The sequence below is a fragment of the Drosophila pseudoobscura genome, chromosome X, assembly GCF_009870125.1.
Source record: "Drosophila pseudoobscura strain MV-25-SWS-2005 chromosome X, UCI_Dpse_MV25, whole genome shotgun sequence".
Lineage (NCBI taxonomy): Eukaryota > Metazoa > Arthropoda > Insecta > Diptera > Drosophilidae > Drosophila > Drosophila pseudoobscura.
Window position 1 is genome coordinate 61,679,105 of NC_046683.1, and position 27,549 is coordinate 61,706,653.

General features: G+C 45.1%; 1 protein-coding gene across 4 annotated transcripts in view; it reads left to right on the plus strand.

The window, feature by feature from the left end:
- The window catches only part of LOC4812408 (uncharacterized), a 100,918-nt gene that overhangs the window by 49,151 nt on the left and 24,218 nt on the right, over window positions 1-27,549 (plus strand). For all 4 annotated transcript variants that reach the window (XR_004470001.1, XM_001352907.4, XM_033382964.1 and 1 more), the window contains 8 exons: window positions 7,314-7,571; window positions 7,683-7,819; window positions 11,325-11,450; window positions 17,734-17,838; window positions 18,678-18,769; window positions 19,784-20,020; window positions 20,864-21,022; window positions 26,831-27,009. Coding sequence is in view for 3 of the 4 variants with exons in the window: in XM_001352907.4 (XP_001352943.4) it covers window positions 7,314-7,571; window positions 7,683-7,819; window positions 11,325-11,450; window positions 17,734-17,838; window positions 18,678-18,769; window positions 19,784-20,020; window positions 20,864-21,022; window positions 26,831-27,009 (1,293 nt within the window). In the remaining variant the exon portion in view is untranslated. The remainder of the gene's footprint in view (window positions 1-7,313; window positions 7,572-7,682; window positions 7,820-11,324; window positions 11,451-17,733; window positions 17,839-18,677; window positions 18,770-19,783; window positions 20,021-20,863; window positions 21,023-26,830; window positions 27,010-27,549) is intronic.

Sequence of the window (27,549 nt, forward strand, 5' to 3'; positions counted from 1 at the left end):
GCCCCTGCCACACTCTGTACGTGACGCGTATTTCCGCAAGTCTGCCTATCAAATATAAAGTGCCTGCAATTTATATTTCAACACTGTGGCAAGTGGAAGGGAGGCAAACCAGAGCCAAGCAAATCAATGTAAATATTTTTAAGAGAAACGCAGGAGAAGAGAGAGAGGAATAGTGGTGTGGGGGAAAAAGGTTAAGGAAACCGTAGAAGAGTAGACAGAAAATGGCATTGGCCTGCACTGAAGTCAAGAACTGCATTTGTCGGCTTTTTGGGTGTTTTCTTTCTATTTTTTCCGGGCTTGGTTTGGTTTTGGGAGCTTCTTCTGCTTCCTTAACCATTCCCAGTGGCATTTTCAATTTTACTTTATATGCAAATTTGGCATTTTGTAGCAACTGCTGCCATTGATAGCTCTCCGTCTGAATATCCCTCCACTTCTCTGCCTTCCCTTCCCTTCCCTTCCCGTCCCGTTCCTTCGCTTTCCACAATTCCGGTTCAGTCTTTCCCAGTTTGTATCTCTTTTCCCGTTCTGACCCTGTATTTAAGCCTGCTTTGCGTTAAGGCCCGGCATTGCATTTGAATTTCTATAAATTCTTCATTTTCTATTTAGTTGCACCGCAAAATAAAATGAAAAGAACCAACTTTCCCCCACAAACAACAACAACAACAATAACAACACCAACAACTACGATTAAATCCCCAACAAACATTCTTTCAACGTGTTTACGGCTTTATTTTTATTTAATTTGAAATTTATTTGTATGTGGATGACATTGTGGATATTTAAATAAATTAAATATCATGGAATATCATGGAATACAAGCTTAAAGTTTCAATATTGGCCTGAATTATTTATGAGGAGAGTCCTAATGCTGCAAAATAAATGCTTAATTCTGTTAATACTCAATTGGGGATTTCTTAGTTTTCAAATAAACCCCTATTTGCAATTGGATACAACTTTGAGATACAACTTTATCTTTGGCCATGTTCTGGGGTCAATGCTTTAAATATATCCCGATACACATATACATATTCATGTATGTTATCGAATAGAGACACAACTACGGAATGTAGCCTCTTTAGGAGGGCACTCAGGCACGTCGACTCTATTCGCACACACAACACCTAAAAGCAACGTTTCAGCCACCAACTGCCATTAATCTAAGACACTGGTAAAGCCGCCACACGTAGGATGGTAAAACCCTCCTTCTCCTTACCCCTTACCCCTTGCCACTCATGCCTCATGCCTCATGCCTCGTGCCTTCTTCTTGTACTCTAATGGCACTCTGCTGCTACTCCTGCTGCTGCTGCTGCTCCTCCTGCGACAGAGTCTAAAAAGCCGACCGAAAACTGTTTGCCATGGCCTGACACTGCCACCGCCAACGCCAACGCTAACGCCGCCGATGGGCAAAAGTGTCAAAGTGCTAAAGTATGTTCAAAGATTCATAAGATTAAACGCAAAAGCCTGGGCATCGCCCCAGCACCAACACCAGCACCAACACCAGCAGCAGCGCCATTTCCATCTCTATCTGCCTCTTAAACATCTCTATATCTATCCCTAGTTATCTTTGTGGTGTATTTAGCTGATAAAAGGTAGGGGATCCCGTGGCAGAACATGGAAGCTCCCTCTCGTCATCTGCATGCCAGTAATTCTTTTCTGTTGTACCAGAATTTAGATGTCGATTTGCCAAGGTATCACCAGTAGATATGTGGCTGTTTAAATGTGTATTTTCTCCTTAGAGAGTATCGCAAAGTCCACTCCTTTCTTAGAGCTTTTCCTTCACTGAATGTCTGACGGGGCGTATGCGTGATATGTGGGTGTTAGAGTGTGTTGGCGTGTGCCTCATTATGCCGGACCGAAGCAAAGAAAAGAAAATGGAAGAAAATGAAAAGAAAAAAGTACTCGCAAAGAAATCTGCAGTCTAGTCCCCGGCCCTGGAGGCAATCGCCGTTCGGTGTGGCGTTGTCTGTGGCCAGTCCTTGAACCCACCTCAAGTTTTCTTCTCCTTTATTTTCGGCCCAGGCCAAAGCATGCAGCAGCATTAGCTGCTCCTTATCTCCCAGGGAAAGTTCATTGGCCTCTTGGGTTGTTCTGGCCGAGAAATGATATGCAGAGATAGCGTGAATTTCAATTTGCACCCTTTACCGCCCAGCTGCTTGTATCTTTTGCTTCTTTTCCGGATTCCTGGCGAAGTGAGCGCGAAAAATTTAAATTGAAAATGCAAAATGCTCATATGCAATTTGTTCGGCTTTCTGGCGTAGAGTCAGCGGAGCGGCCTTTTTACGGCTTTCGCTGGGCATAAAAACGGTCCACGACGGCGCGCGGTCCCTACATTGTTGTCAGTGTTGTATGTAGCTTGGGCTACACAATCGTTTGCTTTACGAGCGGAGCCCCACGCCCCTCGCCTCTTGCCCCTCCCCCCATACACATGCTTACAGAACCAAAAGCATTTGGCATTTTATGCGAAATGTTTTCTCAGAGAAAGAACCGTCCGGGATTCGGCATTATAGTTGTATGAGACTGCTGCCTTCTCCCCACTGCCACTGCCACTACCACTACCATGAGAACTGCCACTACCACTACCAATTCCGACTCGCAACTAAAAATTCCCCGCACACTCCACTCCACTACACACGCAGGAGGAGATCCTGGTGCTCCCAGAGGTCCCTCCGCCTTGGCTTTAAAATTAAGTTTACATTTTTAATGTGGCAAAAACTCGCAGAACTGCTGGATGGTGGCACTCCGTCAGTTTTATGTGTTGCCAACTTTAATGGTCATGACTCTTGGTATTTCCCGCCAGCACGAGAAATAGTTAAGGGCTAGGGAGGTGGCGAGTATGTGGCAAATAAGTCATATCATAGGGCAAATGACTTTGGGTGTAAAATGCGAAAGGAAACTTGATTAAATTTCTGTGCAGGCAAGTGGAACATAGTGCAAGACAAATGGCCAAAGATAGTGCTGATTATGGCCATATATCTTGAATCCAAGGCCATCATCCAATGCGCTATCTTCAATGATGACAATGAAATGTTCGTTTATTTTGTCTCCTCTGATTAATTCAGTTCCAGCCAATTCCCAATTATATATTGCTCATACGCCGCATTGTCTCCGCCGCAATACATCAGAGGGCGTGCCCTCTGCCCGTCTCCCTCTGGGGGCCGCAGCTTGATTGAGTTCCGCGTTGGCCAAATCACGTTGCAACGTTGCCGCACTGAGACCATGCCACGATGCCACGATGCGACGATGCTGAGCGAAAACGAGAGGAGAAACGAGACTCATTAGACCGAAGCGTGATGCGTGACACCAACTTTAAATTGTGCAAAGACAAGCGGCAGGACCTCGTCTCAATCCTCCTATGCCCTGCTCTCCTCTCCTCTCGTCTCCACTCCTCTGCTGTCCACCACACCCTCTCCCTTACATTGCAGGCGTAATCTTGGCCATTACTCAAAAAGTAGCTTCCCACGTAGACAGCGGAAAAGCAGAAGAGAAAAAAAATGGCAACCAGCAAAGAGCTACACTGGAAGAAAAATAAGACCGCATGAAAAATGAAATTAAAGTGAAAAATCATTTGCAGCAAGCATTAAACAGATCATTTTAGTAGACTTAAGGTTTAGCATAAATTTAACATGTCTTGAGGGCTATTTTGTGTTATTTTGGGAGTCTGCTTTCATTGTGTGCTTTCCCATTTTCCCTATGTGTAGCCTGCTCCTGCTCTGCGGATGACATTCGTAGTCTGTTTGTGTTTGTGTTTGTGTTGGCGTTTTTCCGCCGTTGCCCAGCAGCGTTTTCCCACGAACCCGCACTCCAACCCCTCCAGCCCCCCAGTGTTCTTCTGGTCTCCGTCTCCCGGCCTTGTGCCTTGTGCCTCTGTCATTACCACCGCTTCCACTCTGGATTTCGCCTTTGAAATCACAATCCACTGCGGCTCCTCTGTGCCCCTCTCGCCTAATGGCTTTGTTATGCTAATTTCTGACGCCTTCTGGCCATTGGAGGCGCCTCGCCTTTGGCCTGTAGTCCTCCCCCTCCGCCCACACACAAGTGCTGTTCCTTCTTAATTTAATTATAAATATTATTATTGTTTTTTCTTCCTGTTTGGTTTTTTATTTCTGTTTTTTTGCAAAAATTGTTTCATTTCCAGGGAAATGGAAAAAATACAAATGTTCTCATTTGCAGCATCATTTTTAGAGTAATTTTTACCAGCAAAAGAATTTCCATTTTTTCTCTCCTCTTTGATGGAGGTCTTCTCGTCTTCTCCTCTGCTTCCTCTGAGCAGCTCCCAACATTAGATTCGCTTTTTTTTTGGCCTAGATGCGCTTTATTTACGAGGTTTCAGAGAAGGGCCAGGACCCAGGACCAGGAACATTGTCATCGCCTGCGTCACTGCCATTGTCTCCCTGTGTGCCAGTCATCACCTATAGCTGTCTCTGTCGCTCTACCGTCTTCTCCTGCTGTCTCTCTCGTTCCAGAGGGTGAAGGGGAACTCTGTCATTCGGTAAAAGCGACTTACCCCGTAAGCCTTTCATAAGCATCGCATAAATTCATTGTCAATTGTGGCAAATTTTTACCCAGCCTGTCCTTCATGTCCTGTCATGTCCTCTCCATGTCAGTGGCCCTGCCTCATGGTAGTTCCATATGTAGTTTCCGTTTCCTTCTCTCTCTCTATGTCTCTCTCTCTTTCTAATTGCTTGGGTGTGAGTGCGTGCGTCTGCATGTGTGTGTGTGAGGAGACTTCAAATTGTAACTAGAATTTGATTGTGTCGAGGCATGAGAGTGCATTGATTGGATTAGCTCAGGCAAAGGCTGCTGCTCCGGCTCCTGCTGCCTTTGGTCTGGTCTGCCTCTGTGGCCATAAATGTAATGAAAGACCTTCGAATCACGACAATCTTTGGGATGTGCGGGGAAAACTATGTCGTGGAAAATGGCCATGGAAACGGAAATGCGAATGGGAATGGGAATGCCAATGGAGCATTGAAGTAGCTAACTGCCAGGAAGCAGCCTTAGTAGCAGGAGAGGATCAACGAGAGCCAACAATGAAATGGAAATGGAGGAGATTTTTGTATAAAATTACTTGGCGTACATGGCCGCCATTCTTCCTGGAAGCTTCTCTCTCTCGTCCAATGTTTCTTTTGCTCCGTTTGGTGGTGCCTCTGGTGCTTCTCCCTTTGTTGTTTGGCCTCCTCTTCCTTCTTTAGCTTTCTTTCTTCCTTTTTTGCTGGCATGTGGTCAGGGGATAGCTTACAAGCCATTTCCATGTTTTTCCTGAACCTGAGCGGGTGCTTGTGTTGCCAGCGATTATCCTTGGACGCCATCCTTAGTTGGAGCTACTATTATCCTTCCTGCCTGCTCGAGTGCAACTGGAATCTTAAGCTCAATCAACCAGGCACATTGAGCGATGGCATTGAATTAACTTTGGCTCTAGTTTCTGGGGGTGGGTGGAGATAGTTTTTGATTTGATGATATTTTTCGCCAACATCCAGTGGAGTTTAAAATTAAAATTCCGTTAGCCGGGGATCCTTTTGCACCATAGGTGCCAGCATTGCATTCCCCATAGAATTTAAATGTATTTTTTGCCCCATGTTCAAGTGAAACTTTAGACATAAAAGGCAGCAGAGGCAAAACCCTCGAACGCCATTTCTCTCTCGCACTTTCCACCCTTTTGGCTTTTACTGTTGTTGCTGTAGAGCTGGCTAAAACCGTGCAGACATTTGGACGTAACTACTTGAAGTTTTATGCCTTTTTTCGCCCTGGCCTGGTCTGGCCACACACACACACACACTCACACAGTGACACACTCGGGGGAGAAGTTTATGACTCATACGTGTGGGATCGGGATCCTTCGTATATTGAAAACTCGGCATTGTTATGACTTTGAAACAAACTGTCGGCTCTCTCTCGCCCTTTCCCCTTGTCGCCATCATCATTGAGCCTCGTCCAAGTTAATGGCAGGTGAAAAAAATGAGGAGGGTAAAAGATGCAGAGGCAGTGGCAGTGGCAGCAAAAGAAAAAAAATAAAAATGGAAAAAGGAAAAAGAAAACTGTTATCGGTCTGCGCTCTCAGAAGCGCACTTGATTGCTCAAATCCTTTGTGTATCCCCTTTTAAGCCTTTTGTTTTCCATTATATGCCGGAAGTGTTGTAAACACTTCAGACCAGGACCAGGCCCGGGCCCAGGACCAGGCCAGAAGGAAGAACGGCTTTGGGGAAGAACTAAAAGGGCAGAGAAAAGTCCAAGACAACATGCTGAGACAGCGTCTTAGGCGGAATTCCCCCGGACTTCTTTCTATATGTAGATTTGACGACATTTTTAATAAAAGTAAAGCAGGCGAGTAGGCGAGCAAGCGAGGGCACACGGAAATAAAGCATAATAATGTGGCAGGGAGACAGCGCAGGACCGACGCGTGTCTAGCGGGAAAACACTCATAACGCTTGGCTTCCCATTCCCGTTTTATCTCTCCCGCTCTCCCGCTCTCTCGCTCCATCCGTGCTGTGCTCTGCTATGCTGTGCTCTGCTGTGCTGTGCTGTGAAGGGGAATCCCCCTGTGGGTTCGTCCTGTCAATATGTTTCCCGCTCGACTTGTGCTATAATTGTGTCCTTCCCTCCCCTGAGTGGAACGGAACACTTGCCATGTGTGTGTGTCGTCTTTCAGCGAGGGTTAAGGAATGAAGATAATGCCAGCCGGGACACTTTCATATACTTAGCCCCTGCTTTGGGGACACTGCCGTCTGCTGCTTGGGGTCTGACTTCCCCTCCTGCTCTCCCCCTTTGTTCTCGAAACTTACAAGTGGCCAACGGGAAATACTTATTCCGAAAGCTGAAAGCTAAAATAATTAGTTAGAGAATGGGGCGACGGCAAAGGGGAAGACGAGGACGAAGACGAAGCCGAAGGCAGTTCCAAGAGATAAAAAATGAGAAAGTTGTGAGGTTACCAGGGAATTGAGAAATTAGGGGAATGTCGAGGAGTTTGCAGATGATGTTGGAAATGTTTTTGGTTTTGGAAACGGGACCCACATGGTGGAGGAAATACACGAAGAGTCTTGTACATTTAGGGAGAGAAATGAACGAATGAGTTTAAGAAGCATTAGAAGGAAGCCCAGTTACTTTAACGATATGCAAAGGATAACCGAGAGCTATCTCCCTCAATCTATTTGCCAATGCAGAGTCTAAGGAACGCACTCATCTGGGTCACCTGACGGTCACACACTGAGCCGCCATCTCATTTTCCAGTTGACTGGAGCCCTTTGATTCCTGCACATCACCTGACAATTTGTTGACTCAACTAATCTCCATTCATCGCCTCGCTTTCGCCTCCGTTGCAGGTTTGCCCAGCATGGGGAGACGCCACAAACAACACTGCCACCATCCGATGCGGAGCTCGGCGTGGCAGCTGCAACTGCTGCTGCCCGCGGTGCTGCTGCCGCTGCTCCTGTTGGCCACTCTCGGTCTTGCGTGCCGCGTCTCGGAGTTCTCCTGCAAGGGCAGCGGGAACAGTGGCAACATTTGCGTTCCTCTGGACAAATACTGCGATGGACGCAGCGACTGTGCCGATGGCAGCGACGAGCCCAAACATTGTTCGGGTGAGTAAATCATGACAGCTGGGGCCCTATCGAGAAGGCTCTGTCTACATAAAACCATATATATATCTCCTCTCTCTCTCTCTCTCTCTCTCGGTCTGTGCACGATGACAGTGTGCAATCGTACATATTACGGGGATATTGGACGCACCTATGCCATAAAAGTGCCAACGCCACAGTGGAATAAATTGCCGTTCCTCTGTCACTTGACATTCACAGCATCCGGTCATGATCAAGGCGACATCGTTCAGGTGAGTAAGGGGACGCAGTAGAGCGTGGAGGGGGGAGGGGTGGGGGGGGATGGAGTGGGGGCTCGGTACACTGTTCGGAGTGTTTGCCGGGGTTTTCTGTTGTATCCGTTGTCCGGTGTCTGCGCTGTCCATTGGCCCGTTGTTGGCTTTAGTGCGCCCGTAGGCCAAAGATTAGCCGTGCGTCAGCGACATAAAAGTGCACTGCACACACACACACACGCACACACACATAGCCATGCACTTGGCCAGGGGGCGGGGGAAAGAAGAGTCGAGGCGGAAGAGGACACTCTAACAGGAACAAACACACGCCGACACACACACAGACAGGCAGACAGAACCACTGGAAGGTATTGTCAGTCAGCGACACGCACAAGTGCCCCACCGTGAAATATTTCGAGACATAGTATCCTCCCGCAACCAAAGGCACAGTCGTACATATCGGATAAGAGCCTGCCTGTGTGTGTGTGCCTGCCTGCAATCCTCTACAAGCATGTACATATATGCAGTTGCATTGACACAAGTTTTCAGATTTAAAGAATTTAATTTATACACGAAATTCGTAGAAAAAGAGACACAAATCCCCTGTTTATTTCTGAGATTAGAAAATCTTTCTAGTTACCAGTACTTCTTTATTTTTGTGTATCTGAACCCCAATTTTGCTTCGAGAATTATCATTCCTTTAATCCCCAAAACATAAGAAAAACATAAACTTTTATCTTGACGTACAGAAAATACAGAAAATCCGTCTATCCCCGAATGATTTCCAGCCCCATCTGCGAGAAGTGCTATTCAGAAATCATATTCCCCTTCTCTGTTACGGAGTGCAGCCCATTCAAGTCTGTGCTCCGATTGTCGCCCCGATGGCATATCTCCTGACATTTTTGGGGTTTCTGGGCATTCTGTGCGTGCTTCATTAGGACTCCCCCGAATGCAGTGTGGGCCGCCCCTCCCCCCCACTCTTTAAGTCGAGTAGCAGCTCTTTTAAAGAGCCTTTGGGGACCATGGCGGGATAGGAAATCCAGCAAAACGAGCAGCGAGCAGGGAAGAGAGAAAAGAGCACGGCAAGGACTAACGTTGACAATGAAATTAGACACGCTTCAAAACATTTTTGGCGAGCTGTCAGAAAAACGTCAATTTCAATTTCGAGAATAATTGATTTCCCAAGCAATTTGCGTAAACATCGCAATGAGCAGCGCTCCTCTGAACGAGGGATGAAATAAGACAGGGACAGGGACTGGGGCTGGGGCTGGGACTGCGAAGGGGATCGCCCTTCAGCGCTGGCTCCACATGCAAGACCCTCCAGGAAGTCGTAGTCGTAGCAAAAACAGTTACCCATCCACTCCCCAATTCGTCGCACATACCCCTACATACATACTTATCTTTCCATAAGTAGACGAAATGCTATACGGATATGCGAGTGTGTATGCAAAAAGTGTTCCTTCTTCGGCTTTGCACCTTGCACAAATCTGTCATGCATAAGTTATAACTTTTTATTTTGTGTTTCCGCATTTGTAGACCACATTTTTTGAACCTTAACCCCGTTCCCCCGTCCACGTTTCCCCTCATCCCCGTGGCATATAAATCATGTGGTTGGCTTTCACTTGGCTTCCCTTTCCTGTTCTTGCCTCGCTCTCGCCAGGACTCTGCCGTGCTGCCATTTTCCTGCTTCTCACCCTGGGTGCGTCTGTGTGGGAAATTGCTTGAAATAATAATGTTAGACATTGGCAAGGACGTGGACGAGGACGAGGACGAGGACGAGATGTGGGCGGACAGCGCTGGTTGCTGTTGCTCCTGTCTGTTTGTACATATTGATTGATGATTGTCAGAGCCCAGAGAGAGCCCATCCCAGTCCCCGGTGCCCGGTCCCCGGCTCCCACCCAACCCAATGGCGAAGTTTAAATTGCCTGGGACGTTGCCATTTACCCATGGGCTAATTTTTAATGGAAATACTGAAATACTCGTAACTTAACCCAAACTCTGCAATTTGTTTGCTTTAATCAAATAGCCCTCATTCTTCCAACTTTTTTCACGCTCTTTAATGGCCCGACCATGAATATACACACACACGCACACACATATACATTTACACATACACAAAAAACACCAGCCAGAATAAAGAACCCGATATCTCTAGGCATGAATCAATGGAGTTTTTTTTTTTGTACTATAAATAATTTCGGCGTGGAATATATTTTTTCGCAGTAAATTCAAAATATGTATTTGCAAACAAATTTTTTATCAGCGCTCAGTAAGGGAATATTTGTTTTTATTATGGCAATTAGGTTGAATTTGATATGGAGTTTGTGCGAATATCTTCAATAGACGACTTTTTGAAGTGTTTTCCCGCTTTTATTTGTCAATTCCTAAGTGTTTTATTGTGTCGGAATATTCGAAATAAAAAGCACGGAAGTGAAAAGGGTTGACACGCCTTCACATTCAAATAAACACTTTTGCTGGTGATGAAAACTTTCAACACGGTTTCTCGCACTGTCAGGTCACAAATCAGAAAATTCTGTTGGCCATGAAATATGGGGGGGGGGAGACTTCACAAAAAAACACACTGCACAGCACATAACAGCACACATAAATTACTTGGCTTCATTTGCCCAAGGGTCCAGAGCAAGCCAAACTTGAAATGAAAAAGTTGTCCCCCGAATTTCGCACTGTGTCCAGTGCAGCTTTTAATGAAGCCACAAATGCCATGCCAGAGTCCCCCGCACTTTCATTCAGGACCTGTCACTTTTCCATTGTTTAATATTAGAAATTGGATGGGATCTCTGCTCTCCTTTCGTCTTCGTAGAGAGGTGTTGGAATGAAATCCGATGCTGCTGCTGCAACCCTTTATTGGAGTTTTCTTTTCAATTTTCAGCACACACCCACCCACACACACACACACAAACATAAATACCAACATTTATTTGCATATTTTATTGGGGGAGAAGTACAAGTGTTTTCCCACATATGTATGTACATGCGAGTACATAATGTACAGACGAGTACATATTGCATATAAGATTAGACACTTGACTTTCAGCCTCGCAACATCCCGCTCCGACCTTGACTTGACTCCTGGCGGCATCCCAGGCATTCTCTGGGAAACTGCGTGTGTGTATGCCTGTGGGTGTGTGTGTGTGTGCCCAGGAATTTTCCTTCTTTTTTTATGGCCAATCAAATATGCAAACAGTGGGCGGATGCGGACCAAGCACAATGAGGCGTGGTCCCTTACATTTTTTTCGCAAATGGAATTTCATTTGCATAACTTTAAGCAAATATAAAATATAGTTTTAATACCCTGGAATGTGGCGGATGAGCAGAGGTGTATAAAGGATTCTCGGCCTAAAATAATGAAATATATTTATACAATTTAATGTCTCTCATGAATCTCCTATTAAGTCGTAAAAATCAAACATATGTAATAGGGTACCCTTTAGTCGCCACTCTATTAATTTTTGTACATATTTATATGCACGTACCATTTTTTTGACCACATATTCCGTTTTGGCAGATCATCTTTGATGGCTTTACGGTGGGACGCTTCGACGAAGGCATGGTCGATACGGATGTGGATGGCTATGAAACGAATCTAAGTCCCACGGGCGAGCTGCCCGGCTGCCCCGAGGGCTTCATGCAGGTAAGAGAGCCAGCCAAAAAAATTTAATTTATTAAAATGTATATTGCGTAATCATAAAAATAGTTTCGCCGAGCAACTCCCGTGGGACGATTTGCACTCCATATCTCTGTGCTATAATTTTATGCCCCAGCCGAATGAGGGGAGCTGTGAGGGGTCCTGGTCCTGTAGTTTGGTCCCTGCCATGATTGGCAGCTTTCGTCGTCGTTGGTCTTTCGTTGTCGTCTCGGCTTGTCGTTCGATTCAATCAATGTCCGAGTAATTCTGTAATTTTCTGTTTGGTCCTCCGTTGACAAATACCACATTAGCCCGGCAAATTGAATTGAATTGTACGCCTGTGTGTGTGTGTGTGTGTGTCATGTCGATCCTGGGGATTGGAAGCTTGAGTGCTGCTCGTGTTGCTGGGTGCTCATATCAATTTGCCCTGCCCTGCCCTGCCCTGCCCCGCCCCGCCCATTCCTGTCCTGCCTTATCGTCAGTGGGACAAAAAGGAAAACTATTTAACATGTACGAGTACCAACATGTATAACAACATACTATAGTCTGAATATAGTGTGTAGTGAGTAGTGTGTGGTGTGCATGTGTCGTGTGTGTATATATTTTTATCGCAAACTTTGCGGCTCCATTTGGGTAGGGTCTGGGATCTCCTTATCGTCGTAATGCCAACACTAAAATCCTGGCTAAATAGAATGTACAAAAAAGCCCACTAAATCCCTGTAATTGACTTGTGCAATATGTTCCCTCTCCCACTCTCTTTTTATAGCTGTATCTGTATCTGTGGCTGTATCTGCATCTGTATCTTTATCTGTGCTGGTTTTTGGGGTTGACTGGCATTGGATAAATTGCTTTTGATACACTTCTTGCACTTCCCTTACTGCCCAATGCTCCCTGTTTTCATTTGAAGCTTAAATAAAATGTTTATACAAAGTGTTGACGTTCAAATGTATCTGTTTTGGGCTTTGAATCATTTCTAAATAAGCTCGTATTCAGAATTGAAAATGATATCCCGAAGTGTGCTGCATTTATCTTTTAATGAATTTCAATCATTTCTGCCTAGATTCTATGTTACTTTGTTGTTTCTTCATTCGGTAAAGAGTTTGCCTATATTATTTATAGATTCTCTTTTTCTCCATCAACCTGTACAGGCCTCTCCGATTGCTAAAAGTCGGGATTTTCATTGGTTTCATTTCCCGTCGCTAACTAGTTAGAGCACTGCTCTCGCTCTCTGCTGGAAAACCATAAACCTCTATTAGTTTAGCTCTGTAGGCTGTAGGCTCTGTGTCAGGCGGGGATGGGATGCCTGATGCCTGGTGCCACGTCCCTGCCCCACCGGCTGCTGGCTCTTTGTGCAACAATAAATTTTAACAAGCGTGGGGCGTGCGCTGACATTTTGCGGTGCTCGTCCCCGAAAACTACTCCGCTCCGCTCCGATCCTCTCCTCTACACGTCCTGTACTGTCCTGTTGAGGTTTCATTTGGCGCTTGACATGTGTACAGGCTGCAGCACCAGCAGCAGTGTCACAGTTTTCGGGGTATCCATGGACAGGGGAGAGGGCGAGGGAGAGGGACACCCCCTCTAGTCCTTCCGAGAGTTGCATGTTTCCACCGAAAACCCAATTCTTTGTCATTGTTGTTTTGTTCTGTCTTTCGTTTCAGTTTTAAAATGCAGTTAAATATTTTCAATTTTTTTGTGCCGCTGCCCGGCAGCGTTGCCCCTCCTGTCCCTCGAACTGTCCCTGTTCATTGTAGTCGTTGCAGTTCTACTACGAGTAGTAGTGTAGTATATGGACCCGTAACTAACCGCAGGTTTGTGTTGTATCCGGGTCTTTTTACACATTTCCCTATCCCCTCCATCGAAGCTGGGTGTGCCTCGCTTTACTTTTTATTTTCAAAACGTTTTTTCAGTAAGGGCAATTTTAACTGCTGACGCGGTTTTTGTGGCACCGCCCTCCGATCCCTCGAACTTGTATAAATAATGCGTGTCATGGCCTGGCCACATAAATTCTTGACCGAAACGGAAAATTTATATCCGCTGCCGCTCGTTCCTCTATATATGTATATATATATCGTATATCGTATATATACGGGTGTGATTTGGTCAGGCCAGGCCAGGTCAGTTCAGTTCCAGGAATCCGGACCCCGCAGCCCGGGGCCCGGAACCCCAACTTAAGAGCTAGCCTGAAGTTTCAGTTTAATCATTTATTCAATTTAGTTGGACATTCTGTCTCATGCATTTTGTAGCAGGCCAAAAAGGGATACAGGGACTGTGCTGCCGCTGCTGCTGTCCTTATCTTGACCTTTTCTGAATTATTTTTAATAATTTAGCAAACAATCTTTAGGCCAGGCGTCGCTGTGCGCCGCTCACAGTAAATAAGTACATGTGGTGTTCGCTTTGCAGGGTATTAGATGACCCAAACCCCCCCGTTGACATCGATTTAAAACTCTCCCTGGCCGCCCTCTTCTTTATTTGCTAATATTGCTAATCATAAATAATAAAGTTTATGCATAAACGTATTAGCCTAAATCAACAACAGCCCCCAAGGAGGGGGGATTTGGGCAGCAGCAGCTCTTCTTGCTGTGTGTCCTTGCGAGAGCAGCTTGAGCAAATGACTCAATATTTGACAATCATAACACTCGCTTAGACCTGCTCCTCCTCCACAATTCCTCCTCCTGCCGAGAGCCATCCTCGTCCTGGCCATGGGACAACAACAGCCCAAGGACTGGAAGCAGCTTGGACATGCTCAAGTTTGTCGATAGTTTTTATTGGGATATACATATATATACACAGACGATATACATGTGCAGCCAAGTATGTACATCCAGAAGTTTGCCTTGGATAAGCTCATAACTCAACTCGAGGTCTTCTCCGTTCAACTTTTGTGGGAAAATTTACGATTTCTGTCAAGGAAAATGTCTCCAAAGGTTAGAATACTTTTTTTATTTATTTATTCATTTCTAGCGATTTATGTGGATCGGAACGGCATTTGTATTGCAAATTAAATGCCTCCCATGGTTTCATAATTTATTTGTAATATGCCAAATGCTTTAAACTCCAATAAATCTATTGTGGACGACAGTGGGACACTGGGACAGTGGGACCTGCAGATAATGCGCTTAAATTGTTTCACAATTAAGTGGAAATACACACACTCGTACTATCACAGAAGGGTCTGAGCAGGGAATGGCTTCCCTTTCTGTGACAAGCGGCAGCTTTTGTCCATTGTTGGCAGATTATGAAGCGAGAAGAGGATCCAGCGGATGCCAGGACACATCAGCGCAATGCCGATAAAACTTTTATCGCTCACTGCGTGTATGTGTATGTGTCTGTGTCTGTGTCTGTGTCTGTGTGTGTGCGTGTGCGCGTGTATGTTTCAGCTCTGAGCCCCGAACAATGCAACGCAGGGCGTGGCCGAAATGGATCAGAATTAACATTGAGTTGCACTCAATACTTAATGCTTTCGACACAATGCTGCTGGAAGTGCACAACTCAGCTTAACAGCACAAAGCGAGGCATATCTTGTTCTTTTCTTTAAATTTTGCAATTAAAATTTTAATATTCTCGCTTAGACTTCAAAAAATAATATGACAATCGATATTCTCCAAGAGCGGAAATTGCAAAAAATCGTAATTCTTGTCATTAATATTTGATTTAAATATATATCATATTTAAATTAGGTATTTTCTGAATAATATTTTTGTTAAGTGTTGTATATTTAAATTAAATTGAATTGAATGTGAATTCTATTTAATTTCAACACTTTTTATTATATAAAAATGAAATATATAATTAAAGTATAATTTACTGCGATATCGTATATTCAGTGTACACCTTCAATTATTCCACTCCTTGTCATATTTCAACCTACATATAATAGTACGCCTGCTTAAGCAGGGCAAAACTCTTTCGACTTTTAAGTGCAACCAAGAAACAATAAACAAACAAGCTGAACTTTCAATTACCTTTGTGTAAGTCCCCTGGCCAGACAAATGTGACTATTCCGACTGACATGTGAGCAAATGTTTGGGCAAAAAGTCGGACCATTATTAGCCTTGGCCCTAATCAAGGAAAATTGCTTTAAGATTTAACCCCAAAGGCGGCAAGCAGGCCGAAAAAAAGCTGCATGGCTACAATAATAATTCAATCAATTTAAAACCAACACAAAACGAGGCAGAAAAAGCAAAAAAGGCAGAGAAGATAGGGAAAATACCCAGAGATAGATGGAAAATGGTAAAAGAGAGGGGACCCCCGCATACATACACACATACACTCACACACACACACACAGATAAAGACGAAAGTCCAATAATTCGTTATGAAGTCGATGCTAATAACGCTCCAATGCACACAATGGACATGATGACGATGATGAAGAGGACCAAGGATTGGGAGAGGCAGATGACTAGGAGCAGGACCTCGGACCCCGGACAACGGACAACGGACTCACTCGAACTCGGCCAGAGTTTGCAATGAATTTACACAAAATCGAAATCAGAAAATTACCATTATGCCAGGCAGCCGAGCCTGCTTGTGGTCCTGCCACAGCAGCCCCAAAGCCCCGCCCTATCCCCCATTATCCTGCAACCATTTATCCTACAGAAAGATGGAAAAGGATGGCCAAGGGACGACTGGCTCTGGTCATTCAATATGACAGTCATGGCCCGGACTCTCTATCTATCTCTATCTATCTCTCTCTCTCTCTCTCTCTCGCTCGCTTTCTCTCTGCAACTGCAACTCTAACCAGCTACAAATATTGGCCAGACGTCGATTGGCGACTTTGCAATTACAGCAAAAATTGTTGTTTGAGTCCGGGGCCGGCCGCAGGACATGTCCTGCATAAGGGTCTCGGGGCCAGCGCTATAGACACGGACGACATAGGCACTGCAAAGGACATCATGGTCGGACCATGGTTCAGTTCAAATAACCCATTAACTAAAAACTTAATCAATTGGAACCTCAGTGTAAATGAGCTGCCATTCCCATTCTCGACACTGCCGCCGCCGCCCCATCATTGCTCGATGCTGTCTGCTGGCTGGCCACCGACCTAGGCCACAGGCAAAGAGAAAAAGAGAAAGAGAGGAAAATCTGAGAAAAAAAATTGTCCACCCCTCGCACTAGTACTGGTCCTTGCCATGCCATGCTGGTATTAGCCATATTAATGCTGCCTATGCGAGGCTCAATAAATGTCAGTGGCCCCATGGGCGGAACGAATCGTTTGTACCTCCTCCGAAAAAAGGGTAGAAGATTTTCCTCTGAGGGGTATGCTGTAGCACGGATTTGGTTTGGTGCTCATTAAAAGAATCCTTGAATGAATATAGAATGTATTACTTTGCTGAACGAATGATTGAGAGAATATAGAATGACTCCTCAAGGAGATCTGTGTGCCAAATGAATCACAGGATGACTCCATGAATGCATCTGAAAGAATGATTGAGATTCTGTCAGATTCCAGGGCACTGCCATACTCCATCACTTTTGATTCCCTGCCAACTGCTCGGCTGCTCGGCTGCTCTTTTTGTGGGCCGCCTCCACTCGGAGCATTAATAATTTATCCGCTCTACCGTTTGCCTGGCTTTAGGCGCCCTTTTTTTTGGTCGCAATGTAAATACATTTATGGGCTTGGTTTGGTGTTCAGCCAGGACTGGCTGGAGTTGGAGCTGGTCTCCTCTGCTATTCACTGGGCAGTGTTGTTGCAGCTGGCTGCTGGTCGCACACCTTCGACAATTGCCAACAGTTTTTCGCATACAAAAAATGGCAGAGATGGCCCAGAAATATATGGCGCACATAGTTCCAGTTCTTTATACCGTTGCGGGTGCCAACTGCATTCGAGGAAAGGAAAACAATCAAACATTGAGAGCGCAAAAAATTACACAACACTCCAGCCATATTCGTAATCCATTAGTCCCTGCCAGATGGTCGGCAGGGGCATCCCGCTGTTACGCTGTTTCGCTATTACGCCGTTCCGTGTGTTTATTAATTTTGTATGCGCTTTTCACTCATGCCAATAAAATCAATAAAGGCACAGGACACAAGGCACGGGGCACGGGGCACAGGGCACGGGGCACAGGGCATATCCAACTATAACTTAACCCAATTTCCGCGTAATGTTACACGGCCCTGGGAGGAGACTGGAGTGGGCTTTAAATGTTGCGTCAGAGCAACATTTTGCGGAGCCGTGCAAATTGCTTTTAACCTTCCTGTTTGCGTCGTTGCTGTGCTGTGTCACCAGCAACGCGGTGAAACAAACTTGATTTTTAATTAATTAAATTTTTATTTATTTACTCGGCAGCTCAGCGAATTGGGACGCCCGTTCACCGGGGGCTCGTGGTGCGGCAAGGCCACAGGACCGCAATTGTATTTCAGCGAAACATCAACGGTAACGGCATCTGTGAAGGTGAGTAAAAGTCCTCCAGCAATGCATTGCCGAGAGTCCATGAGTATCATACTATCTTTAATAAAAATGTATCCATAGAAACGTGTAAAGAAGATTAACAGATCTCCCAGCACTCCCTTCAAGAACCCCTTCATCTTGAATTTCTTCAGCCAGAGTAGGGCATTCCCTTCAACCAAGAGCTTACGTGTCCTTTATGGCAATTTTTTCATTTTTTTTTCCAATTTAAAATTGAACAACTTTTGCAGCACGCACACACGGCGTATGCGTAATGTTGACTTGAGGCAGGCAACAGTCGACGGCAGCGCGGCTGCCATTGCCACTTTTTGATTAATTTTTAAATAAACGCACGGCCATAAAAGTTGGCAAATGGACAAGGGAATATAAGTATAAAGGACATGTCCATGGGCATATCAGGACGAGATTCTTGTTTCAGTTGCCGTCGAGTTGCCACGCATAAATTATGAAAATTAATAAAAATGGATTCTTTGCGACAGAGAGAACTGGGTTGGTTTGGTCTCTGCCTCTGCCTCAGTCGCCGTCTCTGGCTCTGTCTCTGCTTCCTCCAGACACTTTTCTGCAACGTGTTGATGAGCCGTTGACATGGAAATGTGGAAAAGTGGAACTGCAAGAATGGCAGATTGCATAATTAAAGGAAAATTGCGCGTGGAGATGGCAATTCTTTCGCGCATTAAGCAGCAGCGAAACTTCCAGCACTTCGACGACAAAGAATATTGCGTATTTTCACTCAGATTGCACTTTTCGGGGATCTCAATCTCAATAAATTTTCAAATCGCATTCAGTTCTTACTATTTTCTCGTTTTTTCCATCCTTCTTTTTAGGTATTTCATCCGCCACGCAATATACGAGATGAGAAGCCTTTTGAGTTCAGCATAAGATATAAATTTATCAGCCAGTCGGATGCAGTTGTAAGGTAAGTTCCCCTTCCAGCCCCATTGCCCCAAACTCCTAGCTCCGCGATGAACTGACAAACTGCCAGAGGGTTTAGAGCAGCATTTCGGGAGAGGGACACTTGAACAGTTTTCAATAGATATTCCACCTGCTGGGAGGCACTCTTCGGTCCCACCTCGCAATTGCAATGCCACCAGAGTGCCTTTGGCTTCTCTCATCTCCCATTTGCTGTTATTTCTATTTCTAGTTCACCTCTAAGGCTGCTTAGAACTGCTTAGAAATCCTTCGACCTGAGAGAACAATGCCATTTGGTCGTCGCCCAGGGGATGGGCGGAAGGTGAAGGCGCGGCCCTCTGTGCCTGCATAAAACATGAGCTTTGTACTGACTCGGTTCAATAGATTTTCATCCCCACCTCACCAACATGTACGCGTACTTGTTGTCCTTGTTGTACTTGTTGTACTTGTTGTAGGGCAATCCATTTGTGCCCCGTGCCCTGTGCCCTGTGCCTAGGCATGTGTCAAATTTGTATCCCTCTCTCTCTATAGTACCTTCCTTTTGAATGTGTCGCGTTTTTTGTTCAGCAAGAAAGCGAGTGAATGAGAGGTACTACAATAAATAGAAATTGAAATGTATTTTACGCTTGAATGAGCTCCACACAATTTTCATGGGAAAGAGAGAGACCGAGCAAAATACCGAATAGAATCGCCGAACTGTCCGATCGTGGTGGTGCGCTGTCCGCTGTCCGGAGTCCAGAGTCCGAATCCTGTGCACACCATTAGCAAACTAAACAATGGGTAGAGGAGGGTGGACCCCAGGTCTGTGCTGCCTGCCGGTAGCACATTTTATGCAAATTTTCCCGCTCTTTGTGTTGTGCCACTGGCCCTGGCCCCAGACTTAAATACCATTCAGAATGTACTGCCACGTACACTGCGAACAGAAACCGTAACTAAATGAAAATTCTATTCGTACAGCACTTACTGACCCTTTTGGCCGGGCCCCTCTCTTTTTCTCTCTCCCTCTCTCTCTCTCTTCTAGATACGGTCTGCCCGATAAGCCGCTCGAACTGGGCCGTGTCACACCTGGCACCTATTGTACGAGGCAATTCGATGAATGCTATCGTAACAAGTGTCGCCTGCAAAGTCCAAATTATCCTGGTATGTATCCGAGGAATGTTACCTGCTACTGGACCATACGACAGAAAGAAGTTCCCACCAGCAAACATGCCATGATTGCCGTTAGCCAGGAGAATCAGCACAAGGCCTTAGTGAAGCGGTAAGTAGAAGGCAGGATTGCAGGACGGGGCATATGACGGGATGATGGGTATACATAGGTATGGGGCATGACTACCGAAAATTCTATGCCACCTGCATTGGAGAGCATTAAATAAGCATTACCATTCTGTCCCGTCCAGTCCCGTACCGTCTCCTTGCATCCCCTCCCTTTCAATGGATGTGTGTGTGTCTGGGATGTTGGGATATTGGGATATGGGGATCTGTGGGTTGCATCTGCATCTGCATCTACATCTGCATTTGTATGACAAATTTCAATTTGGCAAATTGCTAAGCGAAGTTCGAGTTTGCAGTTTGTTAACTGCACGACAACTGCAAAATGAAACTGTTTCATGTCCGAGAATGTTAAGCATTCTGTGCGAAAAGTTTTGTATATTCCAATTAAATGCAGCAAAACACACACACACAGACATAGAGGGCAGAATGCATTTCGTATGCACATATAGAGAGGGATCTCTGACTGACTGACTGTCTGACTAAACATTCAATGTAATTTGTATGCAAAAACGTATTAAAAGGAAACATGTGAAGTTTTTTATTGGATTGATGGGATTAGGTGAATGTATTTTTGATATTAGCTTCCATTTATTTCACATTCCAATTTATGAAAGGAGAGCCGGCTCCCACACCTCTTCCCATATTTACAAGCTCTGACAGGCCATTAAGTTATATATGTATGCGAATATATCTATATACTATCCTTTTCGATTTCGGTGAATTGGAATTGTTTTCATTGAATTTGCGAATTGATTGCTTACCCATTTGCGATTGTTTCTTTTCTGTTTCGTGTGGTTAACCTTTCCACTCTGTCCTCTCTCGTACACAGGTCAATTGCCAGCTTCAATAAGACCTCACGCTCCATACGCGCCTGGTCGGACTGCACGGGCGAACGTGATCATCTCATCTTCTATGACGGCAGCTCCACCAACGATCCCGTGCTGGCCAAATACTGCGGCGGCGATTGGTTGCCACGCGTCGTGTCACGGTAAGTCGCAAGAAAAGCGCCTTTTCAAAAGTTTTTTACCCCATTGCATGGGTTACTTTTGTGCCATGAGAACCCTAGAGAAAGAAAACGCAAAAGAGAGCGAGAGGGAAGAAGAAGAAGAAAGAGACAGACAGAGGACATTTATTTAACGCCATTTCTCCCTTTTATGAAAAAGTTAAATATGAGCACAGCAAAGCTCATAATACATTTACAAGAAAAGATAGACAGACATTTTTAATGAGCATGTGTGTGTGTGTGTTCATGTCTGTGTATGGCTGTGTGTGTGTGTGTCCCACAGTGATGAGAAAACAGCTACTTGGTAGGTGCTGTGATTCCTGTGAATGTCACTGTACAAAAAAACGTGATGCCCGGCGGCGAAGAAATATTGAAATACTGTGATCCGACACCGTCTCTTATGATAAAAACCCTGGATATTCCCTGCCAAATAAACTTCGAAGATGCCAAAATTACGAGCATCGCATCGTGAATGGTTGGCTGGACTCTTCTCCTACAAATGTATAGCTCCGCCCTGCCAAATAACTGGCAAGCTTTGAAGACCAATCAAAGTCACTGGAGGCTCTGATCTATGAGTTCGAGCATATCCCCCAGCCAGAGTGATTTCTCAATCACAGTGATTGAGAGCCTTTTTCCGCATCACTGGTGTAAGTGAGTGAATGAGCCCCAGTCCCATTCCCATTCCCAGTCCCATTCCTACTTCCATTCCCAGTTCCAGTTCCAGTCCCAGTGTGAAGACCGCAGTCGAGTAGTGCACTGCACTGCAGTTTTGGCCTGGGGCGCATGTGTTCCAATTCAGTTACACATAGATACAAAGACACACTAACACACACATAGGCACAGCTTTAATCTATGTGTGTGTGGGCCTTACAATTGTGCGCAATGCATTGCAATGCTTAAGCAAAAACCGGAAATTGGGTTGGCTCTGCAGACATTGCCAGACAGACAGACAGACAGACAAACCATCGGACGAACAGACAGACTGAGAGACATAGAGACGAAAAGTGAAAAACAGATACGAGATACCAGATTCAAGATACACTCACACACACACACACACACAAACACACACACATTGAAATAAATAGATTTATGTTGCCGTTTGGTTGGAACTTTGGTTCTGTTCTGCTGCCATTTCTATTGAAAACATTTTGATGCATATGATTTATGCAATGGCAAAATTTTGCTCATTAGTTGCCAAGTTTCGCCAGCATTTACTCGCACGTACGTACACATAGAGATCGTCAACCATAAATCCTTAAAGACAAGCGACTCTCACAAGCAATTCGCAAGTTTTCCCAACTCCCAAACACACACACACTGGAAAAGTGGTACTGCTGCTCTGAGGCTCGGCGGTTTGGAGAGGTGGCTTTAAGTAATTAAAACGCAGCTAATCGGTGTAGTTTTAGTTGCTCCAACTATGTATACACTGGTAGTACACTGACTCATTAGTGTGCGAATTGTCTGAGGTGATTGCTGAATTGCCAAAGTTTATACAAGTATGGTTTCCATTCGGCTGAATTGGCTCAAATAATTTACTAATTGAAAGCACTTTATACAAAAAGTATATTTAAAGCTAGAACTTTCCTTAGAACTGTGCTTCCTTCCTTGGAATTGTGATTAAATCGTTTTATTATCATGCAAAATGATACTTTTTGTACGAATATAATTCACAATGGCAATGAAAATTGAACTCCATTTTATAGCCTATCATAAAGAACTACTCAGTACAGTAACATTCATATGTGTATATGCATACGTCAACCGGAAGCGGAACTAGTTAATTTTCGTTTCGATTGCCATAAATTCTTGCAGGTCTGCCTCTCGAAGCACTTAAAAACACTTTTAGGACATCCCACAGAATGCTCGAATGCAGCTCTCAGCCACGCCCACGCCTTTACATGACATTCAAGTGGCCTTCGCCTCTGCCACAGGACGACCTCTCCCCCACCTACCGCCCCCACAAACCACCGCCCGCTTGGCCATTTATCTAGCACTTGAGAATTTGTTTTTGTTGTCTTTCGGCCAGGGGCAAAAGTTTGCTCTTTTGCAGAGAGCCTCTTGAGACCTGCACATAAACTTTGATTTCTTTTTTTCGGGCTTCCTGCGTTCTTTGCTCCACAGTGTCTCTACAGCTGTCTGCTCGGGCAGCTGTGCAAATATGTAATATTTCCAGGGGATCCATCTTGATGATCACCATAATGGTTATGGGGGCTGACGATGATCGCTTTGCCTTGTGGCCCTTAATCTCTTAATGAGTTGCACTCTCGCATTTATTGACATCCTTTCCGTATCCTTGGGAAAATCCCATAATCATGCTCACGCTGCTTCTGCACAGGTGCGAGGGGGGGCAGAGGGGCGGTGGAGCGCATCAAATATGCATAGAGCGTAACATGCACAAGATGGAGAAAAACGAAAAAGTCGAAAGACGAAAAACGAACGACGAAAGATGCTCCGCTCCGAGAGCTTGATGGAAAAGTGGGTGGGTGGCCGAGAGAAACGGCATTAAGAAGCCAGCCTCGTAGCTCATGCAACATCTTTCCAGCTGGAGCACCTTTAGCTCCTGCCAGCCCTCCTCTGTCACGTCATACGCGACATGAGCATACGAATTATAAATGCATACACAGAGGAGTGGGAGAGGGTCGCTTCCAGCTCCTCAAACATTTCCACCTCTACTTCTCACCTCCCAGACACGGGACTCACTCCGACTTTGTACGAAAATCGCATATGCATACAGGAGAGAAGGCGAGGAGACACTTACAGAGAACGAAAGACAGAGGTAGAGGGAGAGTGAGAGAGACAGGGTGAGGAAAAGCCACATGAAAATTATTAATTTTGCAGAGCAACTTAAAATTGCAACAAGCTAAAGGTGCCACGAGACGTTGGTATTTTATTGGAGCGCCTCTTCGTTCGTTTCCTTTTTTTGTGCTTTTTGTGTTTTTTTTTTTGGTAGCCTTGGTGGGTGGAAAAGCTGGTGGAAAACTTGCAGCAGCTGTTGCTTTTCCTCTAAGTAAATGTTAATTTTTGTTAGCAGTAAAAGAAAAACTCAAAGCGATAACTTTTTAAATTGCATATTAATTTTTTATGGCACAAATTTTCAGCTTCCTCTGCTGCCTGCTTTTTTCCGTTCTGAGTATGCACTTTGCGGATTAGGCTGCCGGGGGGGAGCGCGTGGATGGAGTTTGGTGTCAAGGATGTTTGCCCATGGTTAATAATAATTTAAGGTAGCTGATGGTTTACCCTGCAGGCGTTTAAAGTTTCAGGGCCATTCAGGAATAGATAGCTGCAAAAATCAGTGGCTGCTTACATAAATAACGATTCCACAAAGTAGAAAACACGACCGCTATACTCTTTTGTAATACGCTTAGATCCCCTTTCGTAATGCCACCAACTAAATTTTGTGTTTCAGTGCGACTTGCACAAACATTCCGGCTCCATTTCGAGCTGGTTCAATCAACTGCCTAATGAGCTCCGTGTGCTCTTTGGGCTTCGCTCGAAATCGCGGAAACGCATCCGAAATTGCGTATAATTCACTAAGGGCTGTGTCCTTTAATCACTTGAAATTCCCGTGTACTCTAAGGCTTTCCAAACACTAGCGGACACCTGCCTGTGAATACCCAGACTCGCGTTGACCGCAATGCTGGAGAGAATTTTGAGTGGCGACGGTGCTGTGCTGCCATTTGCGGTCTGGACACCCTGACAGGAGCGACAGGGAAGGGTTTTCGTGTATTGATAACCGACAAAGGCGAACCATGAGAGCAACTAAAGGCAGGGCAAATGGAGTACGGGCTTACGGTGGAGGCTATGGGCATGGGCATGGGCATGAGCATGGGCATAGGGCATAGGGCATAGGCATAGATATGGCTATGGGTTCGTGTTGATTTCACGACACCCACAAGTATGCCGCAGGCCATAAAGTAACCAAATGCCACGCAAAAGCACACAAACGCTGCCCTGGCCCCTATATACGCACACCCACACACATGCTGGGAAACAGGACATTCCCCAAAACAGGACATGCCCCAAGTAAGCAGGACATCCCCAAGGATAAACGACAGGAGCTGGGGACCCAGGACACAAGCATTTGTGTCGCTTTATTAAAAATTAATTCACTTTTCATTTGCAGTTTATTGCACTTGGCACTGACAAAAACGTTGTTGCAGCTGTTGTATGCCCCATCCGCCCCATCCACACGAAGCACGTTTTCCTTAAATAATAAGGAGCTCCCACTCGGCCACACTTACACGTATTAAAAAGCCATTTTGTGGGCCATGTTTGATGGCTCTTGACATCGTCTGCGTGGGAGTTTCCTTTTAAGTGCTTCTCAGGTCCTGGCTTAGGCGGGTGCGTGAGCCCCCTGCCAGGTCGTGTGTCTCAGTTTCTGTTTTATTTCATGTCAGGCCATATTACGCATACGCTCCGTGTGCACCTCATGGTTGAGTAATAAAAATTCAATTTGATGTTTAAATTGAAAACTTTGAGCATAATTTATATGGATGCGAACGAGGCATGTTAAACAGGAAGTGAATGAGGGAGTACTTGATAAAAAAAACCCCTGCCTCTCCCCCTCTGAAAATGATTGAAGATATTCTTCAATAGTTGTGCATTTAGTTGTACTTCTCAAGAAATAGCCAATTGCTCGAAAGTTTTATGAACACTCTCGATGTCATTGCCATTGCTTGGAGAGCATAAAATCTGGTGGCGTCGCGCCGTCTACTGCCACAGACAGACGGAACTGAACCCGTTCTGTTTCATAGAGGTGACTGAAACAGATTTGCTGCAACACACCCACCACAGGCGACTACCATTTCATAATTTTGGCCAAAAAAAAACATACGAAAAGACAAACGGCTACATTTTTGGCCCGACTCGACTGTTACTTTGTTATGCCAAAAAATTTGCCTAAAACTTTGTCGGACTTACTCCCCATTTGCCAGGCAGCAGGCAAGACAATGGCGAAAAAAGTTAATTTGGCAGCAAAAATGCAAACAACCAGACGGCGGCGACAAGAGAGCGGACAGAAGAGCGGAGCGGGCCAGCGGACACTTTAAATAGCCCGAAACAAAGCAAAACCAAAGCGCAGAGTGCGCTGCGTCATACTTTTGGGCGTGGCAGTCAGGGATTTGGCAAGACGCCCACCAAACGTTGGTTGTTTGGTTGTTGGTTGTTGGTTTGTTGCCTCTTTCGTGGCCAAAAACTTTACGACTTTCTTGTTTGCCGAATTGTGCAAATTAAATTTATGTGAGCACAACTTTTTTCACGCCTCTAATTGGAGTGCCAGTGGCCTGGTTATGGCCAGAAGAGCGCAGCACTCGATACAGCAGCAGCTGTCAGATGGGGCGTATGAGCAATGTGGAGAAAACTTCTGAGATTCTTAGCAGTAGAAAACGGGCACGTAATGCTATATTTAATTAAATTCAACTATGAAGATTATTGCACTTTAAGATTTTACTGATAGGAATATCAATTTCCTTAAAATCTCAATTAATTTCCTTCAAAGAAACGGCAGCTTTTGGATTTCCCAGCAGACGCACACAGCACACGATGATGAAGAAGTGTAACTTACTCGTTTGATAATTCAAAGAAATAGAATATTATTGCATTTTAAGAGTTCCATGTTAGGAGTTCATTCCAAATAAATATGTGTAAATTAGAAAATTCAATGGAAAATATATTACATTACCCCTCTAATCCTTTTATCTGCCAAGATATTCTGCAAATTTAATATAATACTGTAAATACAAATGCAAATCATTTTCATTTCAATTTTCCTGTTTTGTCTGTGACTTTCAGTGGCGCAGAAATGCTGGTCGCCTTCCACTCGAGCCCCTTCTCGGCCCCGTTGCAGCAGGGCATACCGAATCGGGGCTTCGAACTGGATGTGGACATACTCTTCACCGACTCGGACTCCTACGACTTTGCCCAGGGCACCAAGAACCTCTGCGAGTTCCACATAAATGCCTCGAATCCAGGTAAGAGAACACACAACCAAATAAACCCAGAAATGAATATGAATAACCATAATTAATGTCAATTAATGGCGGGGCTCAGGCTCGAGCTCGGGATCAGGCTCGAGCTCAGGTGAAACACGCAGAATGGCTACAGTGAACTAGGTCAGCAATTTGCAATTCGCATTTTGCCCAGTTCCTTTTTGGTTGTCCGCCATTTTTTCCCGTGTTTCTACTGTTCTCCTTATCTCCTTTTTGTTTGCTGCGTTGGCTGTTCATTAAATGCGAGAGTTGTTCATTCTTCTTGGGTTTCTCTTGTTTCTTTTTTCTTTCAAATTATTATTTATATTGCTTACTGATTAATGCTGCTTGACTGATCAGAGGAACTCTCCGTGCTCCGTGCTCCAGGCTCTGGTCTCCGGGCTCCGGGCCTAATTGCCATACGGCAACCGGAGAACGGGACAATCGCAGGTCGTGGGGCGCTGCGAATGGTTGCAACACAAGTAGTTCGGGAGTACGAGAGTACGGGAGTACTCGCTGCTGAGCTGGCGCGACGGGTCTATT